Genomic DNA, 20,637 nt, shown 5'->3' with positions numbered 1-20,637 from the left:
TGATGATCGACATGTTGCCCATGCGGTGTGATGGCATGTTGCAGCACAAATTGAATGTGGAAGAGCGAGTCTCCGCAGACGGTGGAGTGGTGGCAAAACCCGCACATGGGGTGGATGGCGATGTGCCTGGAAAACCTGCGAATGGCGACGATGAATCATGGCTTGGAGGAAACAGTGCCATGGGATGAGACAAAGCCTTTTCAGGCTCCACGGGGGAAAAGTCATCAGGAGGGTCCAACTGAGATGGCAGAGGGGCATCAGAGTCCACGAAAGTAGGTTTGAGCCTGTGCAGTGAAACGGTTTGAGGACGATCTTGTCGCTGGCATCTGTAGTGGTGAACAACTTGGCCGACACGTCACGATGGGTGAGTGTCACGGCGTGAGCTAAGGAAGTTTTTAGAGCCTTGAAGGTTCAGTCCAGCGAACTGGTTTAAGGCCTGAAGTCTGTTTTCCTGACAGCAAGTCTGTCACTGGGGCCAGCATGGCGGCAGCGGCAGAAGCTAGATGCCGACTGTAGTAATTTATGGTGCCCAAGAAACGTCGGAGTTCTTTGTAAGTAGCCAGAGACGGCAGTGACGTGATAGCCTGCCTGCGGGATTTGGGAGGCTGCATTCCATCTGTGGAGATGGTGTAACCCAAAAATGTGACAGAGGACTGCCACAATTGGAATTTGTCCTTGTTGAAGCATACCGACAATCCTTCTTTCCACAAACAATACAAGACTGGAATAGAAGGGAGAACCGATAGAGGTACTCAGGGTACCCTCCGCCACACACCGTCAGGTGGCTTGCGGAGTATGGATGTAGATGTAGATGAAGATGTAGACCTCAACGCTGCTGGCGTTCAAGGTCTGGAGGACCTTGTATAAATGATTTTCGTGTTCCTCAGCCGAGTTGCTGAAAATGAGTATGTCATCCAGATTTGCAAAGCAACACTCAAACTGTCATAAGATTCAGTCATTGAAACGTTGCCATGTTTGTGCCACATTCTTCAGGCAAAATAGCATGAAGTTTATTGGAACAAACTGAGAGGCTTGATAATAGCTGTCTTTGGAATGTCTTCCAGTGCTATGGGAATCTGGTAATAGGACCGAGCGAGGTGGCGCAGTGGTTAGCACACTGGACTCGCATTCGGGAGGACGACGGTTCAATCCCGTCTCCAGCCATCCTGATTTAGGGTTTCCGTGATTTCCCTAAATCGTTTCAGGCAAATGCCGGGATGGTTCCTTTGAAAGGGCACGGCCGATTTCCTTCCCCATCCTTCCCTACCTGAGCTTGCGCTCCGTCTCAAATGACCTCGTTGTCGACGGGACGTTAAAAAACACTAACCTAACGTAACCTGGTAATAGGCATGTTTACAGTCAATCACACTGAACATTGTGGCACCCGATAACATATGAGTGAAATCGTTTATGTTTGGCACGGTGTAATTGTCCATGACGGTGCGAGCATTTAAGCATCTGTAATCACCGCACATTCAAAAAGAACTGTTGTGTTTGGGGACGAGGTGAATCGGTGAAGACCAGTTGCTGTCTGACGGTTGTAGGATATCTGCCTCCAAAAGGTCAAAGTTCATTAATTTGCTGCCGGGCTGTGTGCAACTTAATGGGATTGAGGTGTCTAACCCTGTGCCTAATAGGAGGGCCAGCAGTGGTAATTATCTTGTGTGTCATTCCTTCAGTGATGGAAGAAACTGAGAACTGTGCACAAGACTGAGTAACGTCCTGATGTGAAGTTTTTGGATTAGTGGGGCACAACGAGGCATAACCATTAGTGAGGGTGGGAAAAGGCAGCACGAAAGTCACATGTGTATTACGTGAGTGTGGCATGTGCTTTTTTGGGGAGGTTGGATGCGTGCGCAGCACGGATTGGGTTGGGATGCACTGCAACTGTCTGTTGTCAGCAATGCCTTGGTTAACCGGCGTGGGTGAGAGAGGCATTGGCGCCGTGCAGGGAACAGCGATTGCCACCGAGTCACGTCGTTGGCGCGCGAGTGAGGGAGAATGCTTATCAACACGTGGGGTGGCTGCCTGCATGGTGGGCGTGGTCATGTCACGAGAAGTACTGTTTGAAACACATGGCACCAAATGTGGTGAGTGCATCAGGGGGTGCGGTGTCTACCAGATGCATATCGTCACACACAATTAATGTTTTTGGACTAACATGCTGATTACCCGAGCTGGTGTCTGCTGGAGAAACAAGGTTAGGTGGTGGCACTGTGGACTGCAGTTTCAGCAGTGAGGTACAAGCCACGACGAGCTCATTGTAAGTGTGTGCTCTTTGCTGTTTCAGCTTATTGTTTTCCTGGTGGAGTTGTGCCATCAAGTCATCTTCTGACAGTAGGTTAGTGATGCAGGTCACAATGTCACCGGTGGAGCACTTGCGTACTAACTCACATGTTGCGAGAGAAACTGAACATGGAACATAAGTGCAGGAGCACAGTATCTGAGTGTTAGTGGGATGGTGTAGCACCGAGCCCTGAACCACATTCCGAGAGAGTTTATAATGGGACAAAAAATCCATACTGAGAATTGGTTCACGGATGTCGGCAATGTAGAAAGTCCACAGAAAACACAGAGGAGGAGATATGTGCACCGTAACTTTGACAGAGCCTGAGGTTTGTAACGTCGACGAGTTGACAGCGTGCAGAAGTGACCTCGTCAGTGAAAAGATGGGGGAAACCGTCAATGTAGGTATGATAGACACGTCAGCACCAGTGGCGACTAGGAAAACGAGCCGGGATGAAATGTCAGTCACGTACAAACGACCATTCGGCCAGGCGGACGAGTGGACGGAGTGCAATGTACGAGGACGCCTGTGAGGTTCCCTGCAGGACTCGGCGTCTTGTAGGTCCTGCAGTCAGCTCAGGTGCTGGCAAGGTAACTGGCACTTCTTAGCATTATCGCCGAAAACCTTGTGGTACCAGCAGTACGGATGATCCGGATGTGGTGGTGGTGGTGACAGCGGCAGCGGAGGAGGCTTGTCCTCGTGAATTTGTTCTGGCATGTACACCGGCACATATGGTGTGTGGGTGAACCTGGAACTTTCAGACAGTGGAGAGAGTGAGCGGATACTGGCAGGCGGTGTAGAAAGCATGGATGTAGAGCGAGCTCTGCCTCTGCCAGCAGACAGCTGGTAAACAGGAGCAGTTGTGCCGACCAGTGGTGAGTGGTGAGCTGGTTGGTGTCATGGCAATGCATACAACTGGTCTGCGATGCTGAGACGAGAGCCGATTGACTCAAAGGAGTGTGGTAGCAGGTGAATCTGTAGGTTGGTAGGCAATTTTGTGGACCATACCGCCCACAGAGTGGACATTGTATGCTCACTCACGAGCAACCGAATGCGGCGCCAGACTTGTGATGGAGTTCGGTCCCCCAGGTGTCCCTCATACAAGATCTTGATGATTAATTCCTATGGTGAGCAGGCGAGTTGGTCCATGATCGTTTTCTTCATGAACTAGTACTTTGTTGGAGGTGGTGGTGAGAGGAGTAGATCGCAAATTAAGTCTGAGAGATCGTGGAGGTGCTTGATAAGACATAGGAATTTAGAGTTGTTGTCAGACATGTGATGCAACTCGGAAAGGTGCTCAACAAGCGCAAACCGTGATACGGGGTTGTCCTCGTTTAAAGGAGGCAACTTCATCAGACGACCAGGGGGAGGGGACGATTGCGGCGTTGGTGTCTCTTGGATAACCGGCTGGTCCGTGGTAGGAGAGGCCATACACCAGTCCGGCACAGTAGGCATAGGTGTGTTAGTGGCAAGCACATCCATAGCAATGGCAGATTGCATTGTCCTTGATGTGTCATGAAAACCTGACATGGCTGGCACGGTTGGTACCATGGGAATGAGCGGTTGCACAATACGTGCAGGGGTCCCATAAACTGGACCAGAGATTACAGGTACTGAATTGAATTGACCCACCCCGGACATAATGTGGAAGGCCAGCGCGGCAGACACAAAGGGTGCTGTGGGAGAGGTGAGGGGCTGAGTGACTGACACCGGGGCCGCCTGCGAGTGGGGGAGGGGGGGGGGGGTGTCAGTAACTCGTATGACCAAAGTTTAAGTTCTTCTTAAGTGAGTATGGAGAATTGTGTGCACTATATTGTTCTTGATTAGTTTGCCAATGAGGCAAAACTGGAACATATCATGGTTGATAGTGGCCGGGTGCATTTTGCAATAATGGCAGTGCTGCACATGGCATGACAGTAACTGTTGTTGCAGTCCATTGAGAGTCAAAGTATGTGTAGATCACTTTGAGCATTAGCATTATACAATCGATCAGTAGGTGAACAGTTCTGAATATTATTCACTTCACACTTCACATGTTGGCGTGCTCAGTCTACTGACACAAAACCCGAGTCCATTGTGAGTGACAAAGTTTGAAGTTAACGTGGCTGGAGATCGCGAATTACTGTGAATTGATGTAGAATTGCTCATTGGTGAAGGAATAAAGATGTACGGCAATTGTTGTTGTGCTTCCAAATCTTCAAACAAAGCATTGGGTGAGGTAGCCATGGCATCGAGCACATATACTGTTGATTTACAACACCCGGCGCAAAAGTCGCGGAAGACGTAGAAACTTTAGGGTCACCGTATGGGAACGGGATACGATTATTGGTTCAATGCATTAAATATCCCCATTAAATTCCACATACAGATATATTTTGCAGTAAGTCATATATGTGTACACAGCTTGCAATACAGAACAGAACTAAAAACTAACATGGAGGCTCAGCAGAGCAGTCAGAGTCCAAAGATGGTGTTAATCATGGTCGATATGACCTATCGACGCCACACTATCATCACTGTGTAACATGCAGTGTCTTTTAGTTACATATTATTCATATGTACACTCAGTTGTTAGCTATGGAATTCTTTTTTGGGGAACAAATGCACAAAATATGAACACAATTTTCTAACTCCAGAAAAGAGCCATAAGAATAAAACAAAAAATACTAGTCGAGCTCATTGTAGAGATCTGTTCAAAACACAGGGGGCTTTAACTGCTCCATGTGAATACATTTACAACTCAGTTGTACACATCAAAAATAACATTGGTAATTACTGCACAAACAGCTCTGTCCATGACCATGCAACAAGAGATCGACTCAACATATATTTACCAAGAAAAGGTAAACATAAAACTCAAAACAGCATTTTCTACCAAGGAATAAAACTGTACAATAAATTACCAAATGAGATTAAAGAAATTGCAAAAATACACTTATTTAAAAAGGCAGCAAAAAAGTACCTGTTATGCAATACATTTTATACATTGAAAGATTACTTAGATTAAACAGAGTAGGAGTTCGATAAAAAATTTTATACAAATAAATAATAATGTTGTTGTTGTTGTTGTTGTGCTCTTCAGTCCTGAGACTGGTCTGATGCAGCTCTCCATGCTACTCTATCCTGTGCAAGCTTCTCCCAGTACCTACTGCAGCGTACATCCTTCTGAATCTGCTTAGTGTATTCATCTTTTGGTCTCCCTCTACGATTTTTACCCTCCACACTGCCCTCCAATGCTAAATTTGTGATCCCTTGATGCCTCAGAACATGTCCTACTAACCGGTCCCTTCTTTTTGTCAAGTTGTGCCACATACTCCTCTTCTCACCAATTCTATGCAATACTTCATCATTAGTTATGTGGTCTACCCGTCTAATCTGCAGCATTCTTCTGTAGCACCACATTTCGAAAGCTTCTATTCTCTTCTTGTCCAAACTATTTATCGTCCATGTTTCACTTCCATACATGGCTACAATCCATACAAATACTTTCACAAACGATTTCCTGACACTTAAATCTATACTCGATGTTAAAAAATTTCTCTTCTTCAGAAACGCTTTCCTTGCCATTGCCATTCTACATTTTATATCCTCTCTACTTCGACCATCATCAGTTATTTTGCTCCCCAAATATCAAAACTCGTTTACTATTTTAAGTGTCTCATTTCCTAATCTAATACCCTCAGCATCATCCGACTTAATTCGACTACATTCCATTATCCTCGTTTTGCTTTTGTTGATGTTCATCTTATATCCTCCTTTCAGACACTGTCCATTCCATTCAACTGCTCTTCCAAGTCCTTTGCTGTCTCCGACAGAATGACAATGTCATCGGCAAACCTCAACGTTATTATTTCTTCTCCATGGACTTCAATACCTACTCCAAATTTTTCTTTTGTTTCCTTTACTGCTTGCTCAATATACAGATTGAATAACATCGGGGACAGGCTACAACCCTGTCTCACTCCCTTCCCAACCACTGCTTCCCTTTCATGTCCCTCAACTCTTATAACTGCCATCTGCGTTCTGTACAAATTGTAAATAGCCTTTCACTCCCTGTATTTTACCCCTGCCACCTTCAGAATTTGAAATAGAGTATTTCAGTCAACATTGTCAAAAGCTTTCTCTAAGTCTACAAATGCTAGAAATATAGGTTTGCCTTTCCTGAATCTTTCTTCTAAGATAAGTCGTAGAGTCAGTATTGCATCACGTGTTCCAGCATTTCTACGGAATCCAAACTGATCTTCCCTGAGGTCGGCTTCTACTAGTTTTTCCATTCATCTGTAAAGAATTTGCGTTAGTATTTTGCAGCTGTGATTTATTAAACTGATAGTTCAGTAATTTTCACATCTGTCAACACCTGCTTTCTTTGGGACTGGAATTATTATATTCTTCTTGAAGTCTGAGGGTATTTCGCCTGTCTCATACATTTTGCTCACCAGATGGTAGAGTTTTGTCAGGACTGGCTCTCCCAAGGATGTCAGTAGTTCTAATGGAACGTTGTCTACTCCCGGGGCCTTGTTTCGACTTAGGTCTTTCAGTGCTCTGTCAAACTCTTCACGCAGTATCATATCTCCCATTTCATCTTCATCTACCTCCTCTTCTATTTTCATAATATTGTCCTAAAGAACATCACCCCTGTATAGACCCTCTATACACTCCTTCCACCTCTCTGCTTTCCCTTCTTTGCTTAGAACTGGGTTTCCATCTGAGCTCTTGATATTCATACAAGCGGTTCTCTTTTCTCCAAAGGTCTCTTTAATTTTCCTGTACGCAGTATCTATCTTACCTCTCGTGAGATAAGTCTCTACATCTTTACATTTTTCCTCTAGCCATCCCTGCTTAGCCATTTTGCACTTCTGTCGATCTCATTTTTGAGACGTTTGTATTCCTTTTTGCTTGCTTCACTTACTGCATTTTTGTATTTTCTCCTTTCATCAATTAAATTCAGTATCTCTTCTGTTACCCAAGGATTTCTACTAGCCCTCATCTTTTTACCTACTTGATCCTCTGATGCTTTCACTATTTCATCCCTCAGAGCTACCCATTCTTCTTCTACTGCATTTCTTTCCCCCATTCCTGTCAATTGTTCCCTTATGCTCTTCCTGAAACTCTGACAAACTCTGGTTCTTTCAGTTTATCCAGGTCCCATCTCCTTAAATTCCTCCTTTTTGGCAGTTTCTTCAGTTTTAATCTACAGTTCATAACCAATAGATTGTGATCAGAGTCCACATCTGCCCTTGGAAATGTCTTACAATTTAAAATCTCGTTCCTAAATCTCTGTCTTACCATTATATAATCTATCTGAAACCTTTTAGTATCTCCAGGGTTCTTCCATGTATACAACCTTCTTTCATGATTCTTGAACCAAGTGTTAGCTATGATTAAGTTATGCTCTGTGCAAAATTCTACCAGGCGGCTTCCTCTTTCATTTCTTAGCCCCAATCCGTATTCACCTACTACGTTTCCTTCTCTTCCTTTTCCTACTGTCGAATTCCAGTCACCCATGACTATTAAATTTTCATCGCCCTTCACTACCTAAATATTTTCTTTTATCTCATCATACATTTCATCAATTTCTTCATCATCTACAGAGCTAGTTCGCATATAAACTTGTACTACTGTAGTATGTGTGGGCTTCGTGTCTATCTTGGCCACAATAATGCGTTCACCATGCTGTTTGTAGTAGCTTACCCGCACTCCTATTTGTTTATTGATTATTAAACCTACTCCTGCATTACCCCTATTTGATTTTGTACTTATAACCCTGTATTCAGTTGACCAAAAGTCTTGTTCCTCCTGCCACCGAACTTCACTAATTCCCACGATATCTAACTTTAACCTATCCATTTACCTTTTTAAATTTTCTAACCTACCTGCCCAATTAAGGGATCTGACATTCCACGCTCCGATCCGTAGAAGGCCAGTATTCTTTCTCCTGATAACGACATTTTCTTGAGTAGTCCCTGCCTGGAGATCTGAATAAGGGACTATTTTACCTCTGGAATATTTTACTCAAGAGGACGCCATCATCATTTAATCATACAGTAAAGCTGCATGCCCCAGGGAAACATTACAGCTGTAGTTTCCCCTTGGTTTCAGCCGTTCGCAGTACCAGCACAGCAAGGCCGTTTTGGTTAGTGTTACAAGACTAGATCAGTCAATCATCCAGACTGTTGCCCCTGCAACTACTGAAAAGGCTGCTGCCCCTCTTCAGGAACCACATGTATGTCTGGCCTCTCAACAGATACCCCTCCGTTGTGTTTGCACCTATGGTACGGCTATCTGTAACGTTGAGGCACACAAGCCTTCCCACCAATGGCAAGGTCCATGGTTCATGGGGGGGGGGGGGAGTAATAATAATAATTTTAGATGTTTTATAATCATTATAAATAATAATAACACTTAGCACAATACTAACACCTCTTCTTCTTTCTGAGCTCAACATTTCACTCATTATGTAGGGATGTTGACTCAGGTTTTCACAATAGCAAATGGGAAGTAGCGGTTCAGAAAAAGGCCCAGAGATCACCAGTGTGTGTGTGTGTGTGTGTGTGTGTGTGTGTGTGTGTGTGTGTGTGTGTGGTGAGTGAAGTGTTATGAAACAATGTGTGTATAGTGTGTGCAGTGACTGATAGTGAGATATGAGTGAACAGTGTGGCATTACATTATTTAATAAGTTATTTGAAAAAAGGTATTGTATACCAGGAGTAAAATCTAATGACTGTCTCTAACTAGAAGTCTATAGATACATGTGTATAGGAATTAGTTTATTTTAAACTGGTCTAAACTTGTAAATAGTTGTAAAAAAGAGATCTACAGATGAATAAAGCTACTACTACTACTATTCTACAAATGAACCACAAGTTGCCACCTGCTTTACCTACGACTGTGCCTTCATGTTCATTCTATTTCTATACCTACAACTTGTTACACCCAGGTATTTGTACGAATTTACCAATTCCATTTGTGATTGACTGATATTGTAGTCATAGGATATTAGGTTTTTTTTTTTTTGTGAAGTGCACAATTTTACATTTTTGAACATTCAAAGTCAATTGCCAATCTTTGCCCTACTTTGAAATCTTATCAAGATCTGACTAGTAATTCATTATAGATAACTACATCATCCGTTAAAAGTCTGTGGTTACTATTGATATTATCTGCAAAGTAGTTAATATACAACCCAAGATTAGTGAAGGTCCCAACCCACTTCCCTGGAGCACACACGAAGTTACTTTTACATCCGGTGATGAGTCCCCATCACATGCTGCATCCTCCATAACGAAAAATCCTCAATCCAGACACATATTTTGCTTGAGACCACATATGACCATACTTTTGATAATAAGCATACATGTGGTACTGATTTTTGGAAATCAGGAATACTGCATCTAACTGACTACCTTGAACAATGGCTTTCAGTATGTCATGCGAGAAAAGTGCGAGTTGGGTTTCACATGATTCATGTTTTCAGAATACTTGCCAGTTGTTATGATGGAGGTCATTCTATTTGAGATATCTCATTACAGCTGAAGCTGGATGTCACCACCACTATCACTGGCAGTCCAGTCAGAGCTGCCCGTGGTAGTGGTCATGTGTACATGAGGTATGTGTGCTTGTGTGAAAGTGTGTGTTAATTTCTTTGCTGAAGAAGGCTTCGGCTGAAAGCTATAATATGTAACTGTCTTTTCCTTGTGCCTGTCTGCAACTCAGTGGATCATCTTTATGGTGAGCAGAAATCTGTAGTTTTCCTAATATTGTTGATAATCCAGCCAGGCATTTCCATTGTTTGATGAAATATATTTTCCTCAAAAATGAGTTTTGTAGTAAAATGTGTAACTTGTTTTAATTAGTTGTAATGTCATTTATTATTTGTACTGAAACTTAAGAATATCATAAATTTGACACAGTCTGCCCGTTCATGTCTATTGAATGATGCAGATTTGATAATAAATTGTAATATCTTGACTTCTCACTCTGTCTTTTTATCATCTCTGAACCGAAGCTGGTAATATTCTTACCAGTGTCCTATCTTTGGCTTCCAACCCTGTCTAACCACTCATCCTTCACTTTGCCTCCCCTTGTCCTGATGGCAGGTGGGTCCCTCTCGTTGTGGAGTTTGAGAGCTCTGCCCTTCCTTTCTACACTTCCCCAGCTATTCCTTTTCTTCCCCGCAGAAGGAATGAATAGCTCCAAACACTGGGATTTTCAATCTATTATTTTTGTCTTCACACATCCATCTTCTAGTAGATACTGGGACAACAGATGTTACTGTGTCTTGTTTGTAGTAAAGATAACTCAGCTGGCGGTATTAGTTAGTACATAAAAAATGTAACCATTTCATTATTGTGACAATGAATTTATGTTCATTTTTTTAGACCAGACGAGATGCCTGTGTATAATTTATCAACATCATCTCTGGTGCAGATTACATGGGGTGAAGTATTAGAACGTGGACGTCAGATTGTCTATGAGAATCCATTTGAAGGTGCTGTTTGGTATCCTGACGGAAATATTCGTACAAATGAAACAGTACATTATCTTCATGTACTCCTATTTCACATATTTCCAGCTTATGTAATTGATTTTCTACTGCTGCTTACTATGCAGAAGAGATTGTGAGTATGAGTTTTGTGTACTGTAAGTGTGTTATTTTCTTCCTTTCTTATGCGCTCTTTATTCTGACATAGTGCTATACTATTCACTTTCTAAACAATATTGATGTGTATATTACTAATTCACCAATAATCTTAGTAAATTGAGAATAAATATTTTTACATGTTGGAATTAATACATTGTCTTCTGTGGAGAATGTGGAGCATATAACAACCGATTTATTTATTATTTGGATCAAAATAGCACCTAACTTCTATGTAATGTTTTGAGATTATTTAAAAAACTTTTTCGATTTGGCAGAGGGAAAAATAGCAGTACTCATTAAATTTTTCAACGTGTTTTTTCTCTTCCATTGTAAAAAATACTTCCTATCACTATTAAATATTTCTCTTTATTCCACTTTGTTGCCTATCCACAACTTTGGGTTTATTCTTTTGTTCATTACTACTTTTCTTACAACAAAACAATGTGCTCAACTTTGTTTATAAAATATCTTTGTCTTCTTCTTCTACTTTTCTGGGATCTTCTTTTCTGCAGTGTATCTGGCCTCAACAGAGTACTCATGCCAGTAACACCTGGTTTCTACCCTCTGCATTTATAAATAATCTAGGCTGCTATAAAAGGTTTAAAGTAAATTATATTTTTTACAATTTATGCCTTTCACGTAGTCACAAATTATTCCTGGAATGCATGTGATTTTGAGAATCTATATCTAATTGTGTTTCCTTTTACATCTAAATATTTTGAAATTATCACTTTAGTTATAGTAAGCTCAACAACTCAGTTAACAAATGTCTGTCTACTATTTTGTTTTAGTGTAACAAGAGTGAACTGACTTCCTAATAGAGAGCACACTTTCTTTACTTTTTTTAGTTTTCTATTAACTGATATAGAATTAATTATTTATCTTAGAATACAGACTGAAGAAATACAAATCTATGTTTATAATATTTGTAGATTAAGAGTAAGGTTTTCCAGATTTTATTGAAATTCTGAAGGTAGCAAGGGTAAAATCCAGGTTATGTACAACTTGTTCAGAATTCAGAAAGTTATAATACTTGAAGTACATGAAAGAGAAGCACTAGTTGATAAACAAATGTGAACGCATTTAGCCTGTCCCTATTTTATTGCATCTCTATGATCAAGCAAACAGTGAAGGAACCCTAGGGAAAATTTGGATGAGGAATTAGAGTTTAGAGAGAAGAAATAAAAAAAATTGATGTTTGATGTTGAAATTGTAGTGTTATCAGACATGGCAGAGGACTTGGAAGATCAGTTGAACATAACAGATAGTGTCTTGAAAGAGGTTTACAGATGAATATCAACAAAAGGGGGGAAAATGTTAGAAAGTAGTGAATAACATCTTATGACACAGTGCAGTCATATTAATGTGACTACCACCTATGTTCAATGTCAATATGCAGTAACCGGTCACAGAGGGCAGGTGGCAGGGCTAGCAGTGGTTGGTATTTTAAAGGATGTCGGGGGGTGGGGAGTATGTGGAAAACAGCACATTTGTTGTCATAATGCAGAAATGGAGTGATTTATCTGCCTTCCAAAAGGGCATGATCAGCTAGCTTTCAGGCCAAATGCGGAAGCATTTCCAAAATGGCTAAGTTTGTGAACAGCTCATGCACCACTGTTTAAAGTATGCTATCCATGGCAAAGTCACCTACCCAAAAATGGCACTAAGGCAGCTGTGGTGCACCATGAGCCACAGATGACAGGTGTAAACAATGGCAGCAGCGATATGTACAGGCAAATAGATGTGCAGCTGTTGAGCAACTGACCACCCAGCTGAAGCAAAGGGTTATCAAGAGTGTCTCCTCAATGATTGTTCAGCAAACGTTGTTGCATAGGGCCTCCACAGCAGGTGCCTGGTTCACACATCCATGCTGACTGCTGTTTATCATTGGCAAAGGCTGGATTTTGCATGCCAGTACTGAAACTGGATGTCCACTGAGAGGCGACAGGTGGCTTTTTCAGATAAATCATGTATTATGCTCAGTCAAACAATCATACAGTAATTGTCAGAAGAGTCCAGGCTGGAGGAGAGAGCATTTAGTCTGAGGAATGTTTTGTGGCATTCCCTGAGTGATTTAATCATTCTGGAAGGCACATTGGATCAAGACAAGTACCACATATCCTCAGGAGCCATGTCCACACTTACATGCAATTTGTTTATCCTTGGGATGATGGCATCTACCAGCAGGACAATGCAATGTGTCATACAGCTCATTGTGTACATGTGTGGTTTGGAGAGAACCAGAATGAGTTAACTGTGCTCCTCTGGCCACCAAACTGCCTTGATTTAAGCCCAACTGAGAATTTGTAGGACCACCTTGATCAGGTTGTTCACACTACGCTTCCTCAACCAAGAAACCTAGCATAGCTGGCCACAATGCTGGAGTTGGCTTGGCTCCATATCCATGTCAGTACCTTTCAGAACCTCTTCACATTGGCTCCAAAGTGGTCCATGCTGCAAAAGATGGTTATTTTGGCTTTCAACAGGGTTTCACATCAATGTGACTGGACAGTGTACATTAGGGAATGAGATACTTAAGAAGTAGATGAGTTTTGCCATTTGAGCAGCAAATTAATTGATGGCAGACAAAGTAGAAGGAATGTAAAAGCAGACTGCCACTAAACAAGGAAAGTGTTTCTAAAAAAGAGGAATCATTCAACATTTAATCCAAATGTAAGTGTTAGAAAGTCTTTTGCTGAGGCATTTGTCTGTAGTTTTGTCTTTCAATGAAGTAAAATGTGTATGATAGACAGCTCCAACAAGAAGGATATCAAAGCTTTTGAAAGATGGAAGGTTGTAACGGAACATATTAAAGGCTTTACTTTCCCGAAGTATGCGATACCCTCCAAATTCAACCAGTTTAATGAGTATTTATGATTATAGAAAAGTTATTGTGTATGTTAACAATGATTGCACAACATGTCTCCATAAACAGTCAACCCATTAAATTATACTGAATAACTGACCCACACAAAAGTTTATATCACTTGATCACTGATACAGCAAATGTCATCATGAAAAACACTAAGTTTATCTTAAATAATTAATATGAAGTACGAAAAATAGTGGCCAACTTAGGTATTTTGGATCTCCTTAAATAAAAATCACCCAGTGAAACCTATTTGTTCACTAGGAGCGTTTTCACTCAGTATTCACGTAATCAATCCTATTTTAGACGAAAACCAATGTAATTCTTAATAATTCATGTTACTTACTTATTTATGCAAATTAGAGAAGTCAATTGACAAACTTCTAAAAAACAGCCTTTTTGTAACAAAGAATTATTCTGTCCAGTCAACAAATCTGTCTGTCATTTTAATAACATGTTAAATTATGTCACTCGATGCAAATTAATAACTTTTCTGCACAAATTATAACAACAGATGTACATGTGACTTATAAACTATATCTCTTTTTAGTAGTTCTTTGACAATGTTATAAATACAAGCAGCGAGAAGGGTCGACAGAACAGTCGGAGGCAGTGGGGCAGTCGGAATGTCACTTTGATGAAGTGTGTTTCTGTGTTATTGTTTGGGATGGAAAAACAATGCAAAGAACATGTAAAGGAAGTACTACTTTGTGTTGTGTTATGGTCTTTGGTGGACAGTGGAATTAAGATGGCCACCAAAGTAATAAATATGTGATGTTTACATATGTGTTGGTTTCGCTTGTTCTTTATCATCAAAAGCACATGAAAAACACGGGACCTCATGTTTTTTAACCCTAGACAACCAGATTTAGAGCCAGCATCAGCATCGAGACACAGCAGCGATCCAGCAAGCAGCAGCGATTACTATAATGCATTGTAATGGCGCCAACCCAACATCAAGTGCTAAAAAGCTCCGTAAATGGGAGTGAAATAGTGCGATTACAGCAATTAGCAATATCAACGAAAAAGGCGGACCATTTACAAGGTCTAAACCAGGGGCTCAGAATTTTTTGCCTCCGCAATGCACATTGCTTTTTTCTTTTTAGGTTAAAGGAATCCTCCCTCCCCTCCCCCCCTCCCCCCCCCTCCCCCAGGATCAGTGATGAATTGGCTCCCAAAATCAATGATAGATCAGTCACATTATTATCAAAGAAAATTTTTCCTTGCAGATCAGAAAAAGATAAGTTTAATATGATATTAGCGGGCTGCAGGAGCGTCCAAGGTGAGGTTACAAAATTAGTGTCCCTCATCAAAGGTGAGTAAGTAGCAAAACAATCCTAAATACAAATTGGAATATTTAACATAAAGACAAGTTAGACACCAACGTCATTGGTGTATCTATCGCAGTAAAGATTTTGATAATATCTAGTGAGGTTATTACCAATGGCCTTGCCACAGTGGTAACACCGGTTCCCGTCAGCGCTGTTGGGCTGGGCTAGCACTTGGATGGGTGACCATCTGGTCTGCCGAGTGCTGTTGGCAAATGGGGTGCACTCAGCCCTTGTGAGGCAAACTGAGGAGCTACTTGATTGAGAAGTAGTGGCTCTGATCTTGGAAACAGACGTACGGCCGGGAGAGCGGTGTGCTGACCACAAGCCCCTCCATATCTGCATCCAGTGATGCCTATGAGTTGAGGACGACATGGCGGCTGGTCAGTGCCATTGAGCCTTCATAGCCTGTTTGGGAGGAGAGTTTAGTGAGATTATTACATCAAAATGTGAAATAATCTGGGTGAAGTTAAGCATACCATCAGGTAGCTTGTGGAGTATAGGTGCAGGTGTAGATATGGTACTATAGAAGAATGCTGAAGATTGGATGACTATATTACATAACTAATGAAGAGGTACTGAAATTGAGAAGGAAAAAAAATGGTACTAATTGACTAAAAGAGAGGATTGGTTAATAGAATACATCCTGAAGGTTTGAAGCATCAAAGATTGTGAATCTGGTACTGGAGGAAAATGTGGGGATGGTTGGGGAGGGGACTTAATATTGTGGAGGCAGATGATAGCTTGACTACAGTCAGTAGGTTCAAATCAATGAAGGTTGCTGCAGGTTTGAGGATTGCAGAGCTGAGGAAGCTTGCACAGGATAGACTAGTAAGGAAAGCTGCATTAAACCTGTCTTTGGACTGAAGACCACACAAACGACTGTTTCAATGGGTATGATAGCTTACAAAATAAAGGATAAAATTCAGTTATTTCATTTGTGTGAAGCCTCTTGTGTTTGACTGCACTATTGGTGCAACTAACTGGAAGCCGTAACTACTGTAAACTTCCTAGCAGTAATCATGTTGAGCAACGTAGAAAACAAATAATAGGAGACGCAGATGTCTGGCTGAGATTCATAGGAAAAATCTTAATGAAATGTAATTCATCCATGAAATAAGAGGCTTACAAAATAATTCTTCGACCTATTACTAAGTTTTGCTCATCAGTCTGAGACCTTTACCAAGGCACTGTGCATCATGGAGAGGTTTACTGTTGAAATTCTGAGAGTGTACATCCCACAGAGAATGAGGCTACATATTATTCCTCCCATATAAGGCTTGTAAAATTACCCCTGTGATAAAATCTAAGAAATCAGACCTAATACAGAGGTTTACTTATTCTTCCATTCATGAATGGAAAAGGGAAAGGAGAACACATACTGGCACCAGAAGTACCCTCTGCCACACACCACAAGGTGGCTAGCAGAGTATGGATGTAGATGTAGATGTAAACAGGATGCACTGCTGGGCACAAAGAGAATAAAATATGTGTCATTGTTTCTCACTTCAGTTACCAAAATTAACCTGATCACCACTTCTACTTCTGCTGCTTTTTCATTTGAAACAGGAAAAGTTTGAGCACATATTGACATTTCAGAAATTGCATAGGTTTAAGTAGTTTGAGCTGGAAATTAAAGAATTAATGCAATTTAAATTTTAGTGTTGTTGTGTATTCCTAAGTGAGTTAAATATTTTTATGAATAAAGAAAAAAATTATATCAATCCTAAGAACGCTCAATCTCAAGAATACCGTACTCTTTTTTCATGATAATTACCTATTCAGTTCTGTAAAACTATGAAAAGTGGTCTCTTCAAATTTGTTACCATACCAAATCCCCCCCCCCCCCCAAAAAAAAAGCCATTACTCCCACTACATTCCCTTTTAATTATTGTTATTGATAGAATGGAAGTGGTGGGAGTGGCTCTCCCTCACCTCCTGTATCACTGTGGAAACATGAATAAATTCCAGTTATTCAATAGTCTTGTATAGTATATCACTTTCCTTTTTCATTATGTTGACACTGAAGATACAAATGAGTAGATGTGTGTTAGTTGTTTCTCATGCAAGTGGTGTTTTTTCCTTTCCAATTATGCTGTAACAGGACACAAAATGATTAGTCTTTATTCAGTCTATGTAAAATTTCTTTATTTTATTTATGTCTGATTTGTTCCAGCATGGTGAGGCTCCAGAACAGAATAAGCAATGGATTGAAGGTGCTGCAGTACTTTACATTGAGGCAATGGAATTTTGACGATAAGGAGATTCTTATGCTAAGTAGTCGCATGACAAAAGAGGATTGTGAAACATTTTATATGGCAAATGTTGAGTATGATGTTGGTAGTTATCTGCTGGCATGTGTTCTTGGTGCAAGACAATTCTGCATGAAAGAGCCATTATCTTCACTTCCAAGAGCCAGGCGGCACCTAAAAATGTAAGTTCATTGCTGTTTCAAGATTCTGTTGCGATAAACTAATACATCAGTGCCTTTTGTATCACAGTTCTTACTAACAAATTTGTTATATCAAATGGGTCAAGTAGCAACCTTGACTATGGTACAAAAATGGAATGGGCAGAGAAAAGGGGGCATGATGGAAGAGGGTCAAGAAAGGCTGTGCTGGGTTGGAGTGAGGTAGTATTTCGCCTGTGCAACGGCAAATTGGGAATATGCTAGTTGGACCGTTTACAGAAAAAATGAAAATATGGGGGAGGGGGGTTACATAGTAAGAGAATGAGCAGAAAGGGAATGAAAATGTTCAAATGATTGAGCTGTAGATTGAGAGGAGGGGGTATAGAAGGAATATAAAGACTACTAGATGTTGTCGTCAGGGGGTTGCAATAACAAAGGAAATGTTGTGGGAAGAATTCCCTCCTGTACAGTTCAGAAAAACAGGTGTATGGAACAGTAGGGGAAAGCCATTGAGAACAAATAGATCAGTTGCACATAGTTCCAATTCTGTAGCATAGTTAATCTTTGGGCATAGTTCATGTATGTGGATGGTATGATCATTGTTAAACACAATATAATGTGGTGATGCAGTTACAGCAAAGAGGTTGCTGTTTTCACTGGTGACTCTGCCATTGATGGGATACACTAGTGACAGGGCCGAAATAGGAGATGGTTGGCAGATGTGTGAGTCAGATATTGCCTTTGGGACTCCCAAAGGGTTATGATCCTTGAAACAAAGGGACTGGAGAGAGAGAGAGAGAGAGAGAGAGAGATTTGTGGACAAGGTTGGGAGTTTGGTTTTATTCTGTGAAGGCAGTCTTGGTTTTATTCTGTGAATACAGTCACTATACTGCATTTGGTCAAATTGAAAGCTGTAACACTAAGCTTGAGCTTTACGTAAGCTGAAGAGGGTTTGCCATCTGCTGGAAGGATAAAAGTACTCCTGAGTAGTGGTATGGTTATCAAGTCTATAAAGATAAACTGAGCCTTTAAACACTGAAAGAGGGTTCAGAAATACTCTTATTTTGATAAACATATAACTTACTCATAGTGAGAATTTTTCTATGAGTATATACATAATATGTCCCGATGTCCCCAACAAACATTCTTGTGTGACAGCATGCTATGTATTTGAGAGTATATAAGTGCAAATACAATATACCGATGTCAGTAATGTGACTTTTTCAGAATGAATCAATGGATGGAAGAAACTGAATGAGTTAAAAAAAGGCTTTATTGTGGGAGTTCACAAGTTTGGGCATTCTATCAGAGAAATTTTGCAGGATCTACTTTTGCTGAGCTCCACTATTACTGTTATTGTAAGTGTTGTGGAAACACTAAACCCAGCCATCAGTGTTGTAGGTCTAAGAAATTATATGAAACAGACTGCAGTTCTAAAAATGTACTGTGCAAATATACTATGACATCCTTGTGAGCTACTGCAAGGGGACTCTGTTAGAGCTTTAGTATCAAACCACATACCATATGAATTCATCCAGAAATACACTTAATTCGTAGTGTTTCACAAAAGAAGAAAATGAATTTGGTGGGAGTCAGTGGAAAGCCTCCCCCAAAGATTAAATGCTGCAATGGTTAAACAAGTCATATACACTATTAGTTACATTTCTGGTCTCATTGGAAGGAACAGCAATGGGTGCAAGGAGAGCCTTATTTTTTTATACACCAAAGCAAAAAATATATTATCACTATTAGTTGTAAGTTCTGAAAGGTCTCTCTGACAGTGGTGGGCAGAAGTTTGCCAATAAAAACAAGAATGCGTGTCAGAAAAAACTGAAACCCACTGGAAAGCACTGGTATCAGTAAATAAAGAAGTAATTTATCTCTTGTCTGTATGATGTGTATTAGGGGCACATATACAGTGAAAAATATGCCAGTCCCAAGTACAACTTGCGTAACACAGTGGGTAGTGTCTAATAAGGCAAGCCCTGTTGCATAACACCCTTTTTATGTACCAAGAAGGTTCATTTATGGAATTACTCATGTCTATAAGTTAAGGGATGTTGCACTCAGAGGAGCAACACAACATGTGTGGTAAGAGATGTCTTGACAATGCTGTCTACAGATGTTTTGGAAAACTGGGCATTAACTGTCGAGGCAGTTATTGTGTGTAGTGACCTTCTCCCCCCTACCACCCAGTGGTATACAGAACATTAGTATGGTATGTGATGCACCTGGTTCTGCAAACACTGGATCAGATAGTGTAGCCTGGCTTGCAGTAAAGCAGCCAGTTGCTGAACAAGTGTCCTCCAGAGGTCAGCAATGATCCATGTTGATGATTCTTGGTCTGTAATCCTCTGGCCTTGAATGTCCCATATATGTACAGTCAGATTTAACTTTGGAGAGTGAGCTGACCAGTCTAAACACATTATTTCCTCATGTAGCTCGCTAGTTCTATCTGGTTGGAAATTAAAATCCCTCAGATGGAGGTCAGGTTGATAAATACCATGAAAGAGTCACATACATTGTTACACAATGTCATCCCTACAGACTGCAGCTGTCAGTAGGAAACACTTGTATCGGAGTACATATCCTAACCCAGACAAGAACAGTGATGCCACCATATTAATACCTTTTGTAACAGTGCAAATCAGAGATTCATAGGATGTACACTGATAGAATTGTTAAAATCTCCTGTAATACACACACACACACACACACACACACACACACACACACACACTTTTCATGATCTTGAAAAGATTTGTTGTCTAGAACAAACAGATGGAAAATCTTTGATTCCATATAGGAACTTATATCTAATCTTGAAGAGCTCAATTTTTTTTATGTCTGTCTCATTTGAATTCACGACAAAATTTAAATTATTTACATAACCTTTTTCAGTTTGTATACAAAAATAACCCTGTAATAAGGTGTAATTTCTTTTGTTTTTTTCCCCCACAATTGACATTGTTTTCCACACTTATGCCCATGTAAAGCTAATAATATGCAATGGCACAAGACTCATCAGAATATCTCTGAAGAGCTATACAATCACTATTGACATAACTAGAGTCTATTCCCATAATTACATTGTGATAGGAA

The 20,637-nt window shown here is 40.7% G+C and overlaps 1 protein-coding gene across 1 annotated transcript in view; it reads left to right on the top strand.

Annotated features, from left to right (window-relative positions):
• The window catches only part of LOC126252478 (putative fatty acyl-CoA reductase CG5065), a 328,075-nt gene that overhangs the window by 274,577 nt on the left and 32,861 nt on the right, over nt 1-20,637 (top strand). Inside the window, exons 8-9 of the mRNA XM_049953373.1 lie at nt 10,666-10,905; nt 17,302-17,559. Of these exons, the coding sequence (XP_049809330.1) occupies nt 10,666-10,905; nt 17,302-17,559 (498 nt within the window). The remainder of the gene's footprint in view (nt 1-10,665; nt 10,906-17,301; nt 17,560-20,637) is intronic.

This window comes from Schistocerca nitens, chromosome 4, assembly GCF_023898315.1.
Source record: "Schistocerca nitens isolate TAMUIC-IGC-003100 chromosome 4, iqSchNite1.1, whole genome shotgun sequence".
NCBI classification, from domain to species: domain Eukaryota; kingdom Metazoa; phylum Arthropoda; class Insecta; order Orthoptera; family Acrididae; genus Schistocerca; species Schistocerca nitens.
This window is presented reverse-complemented; position numbering and strand designations above follow the sequence as displayed.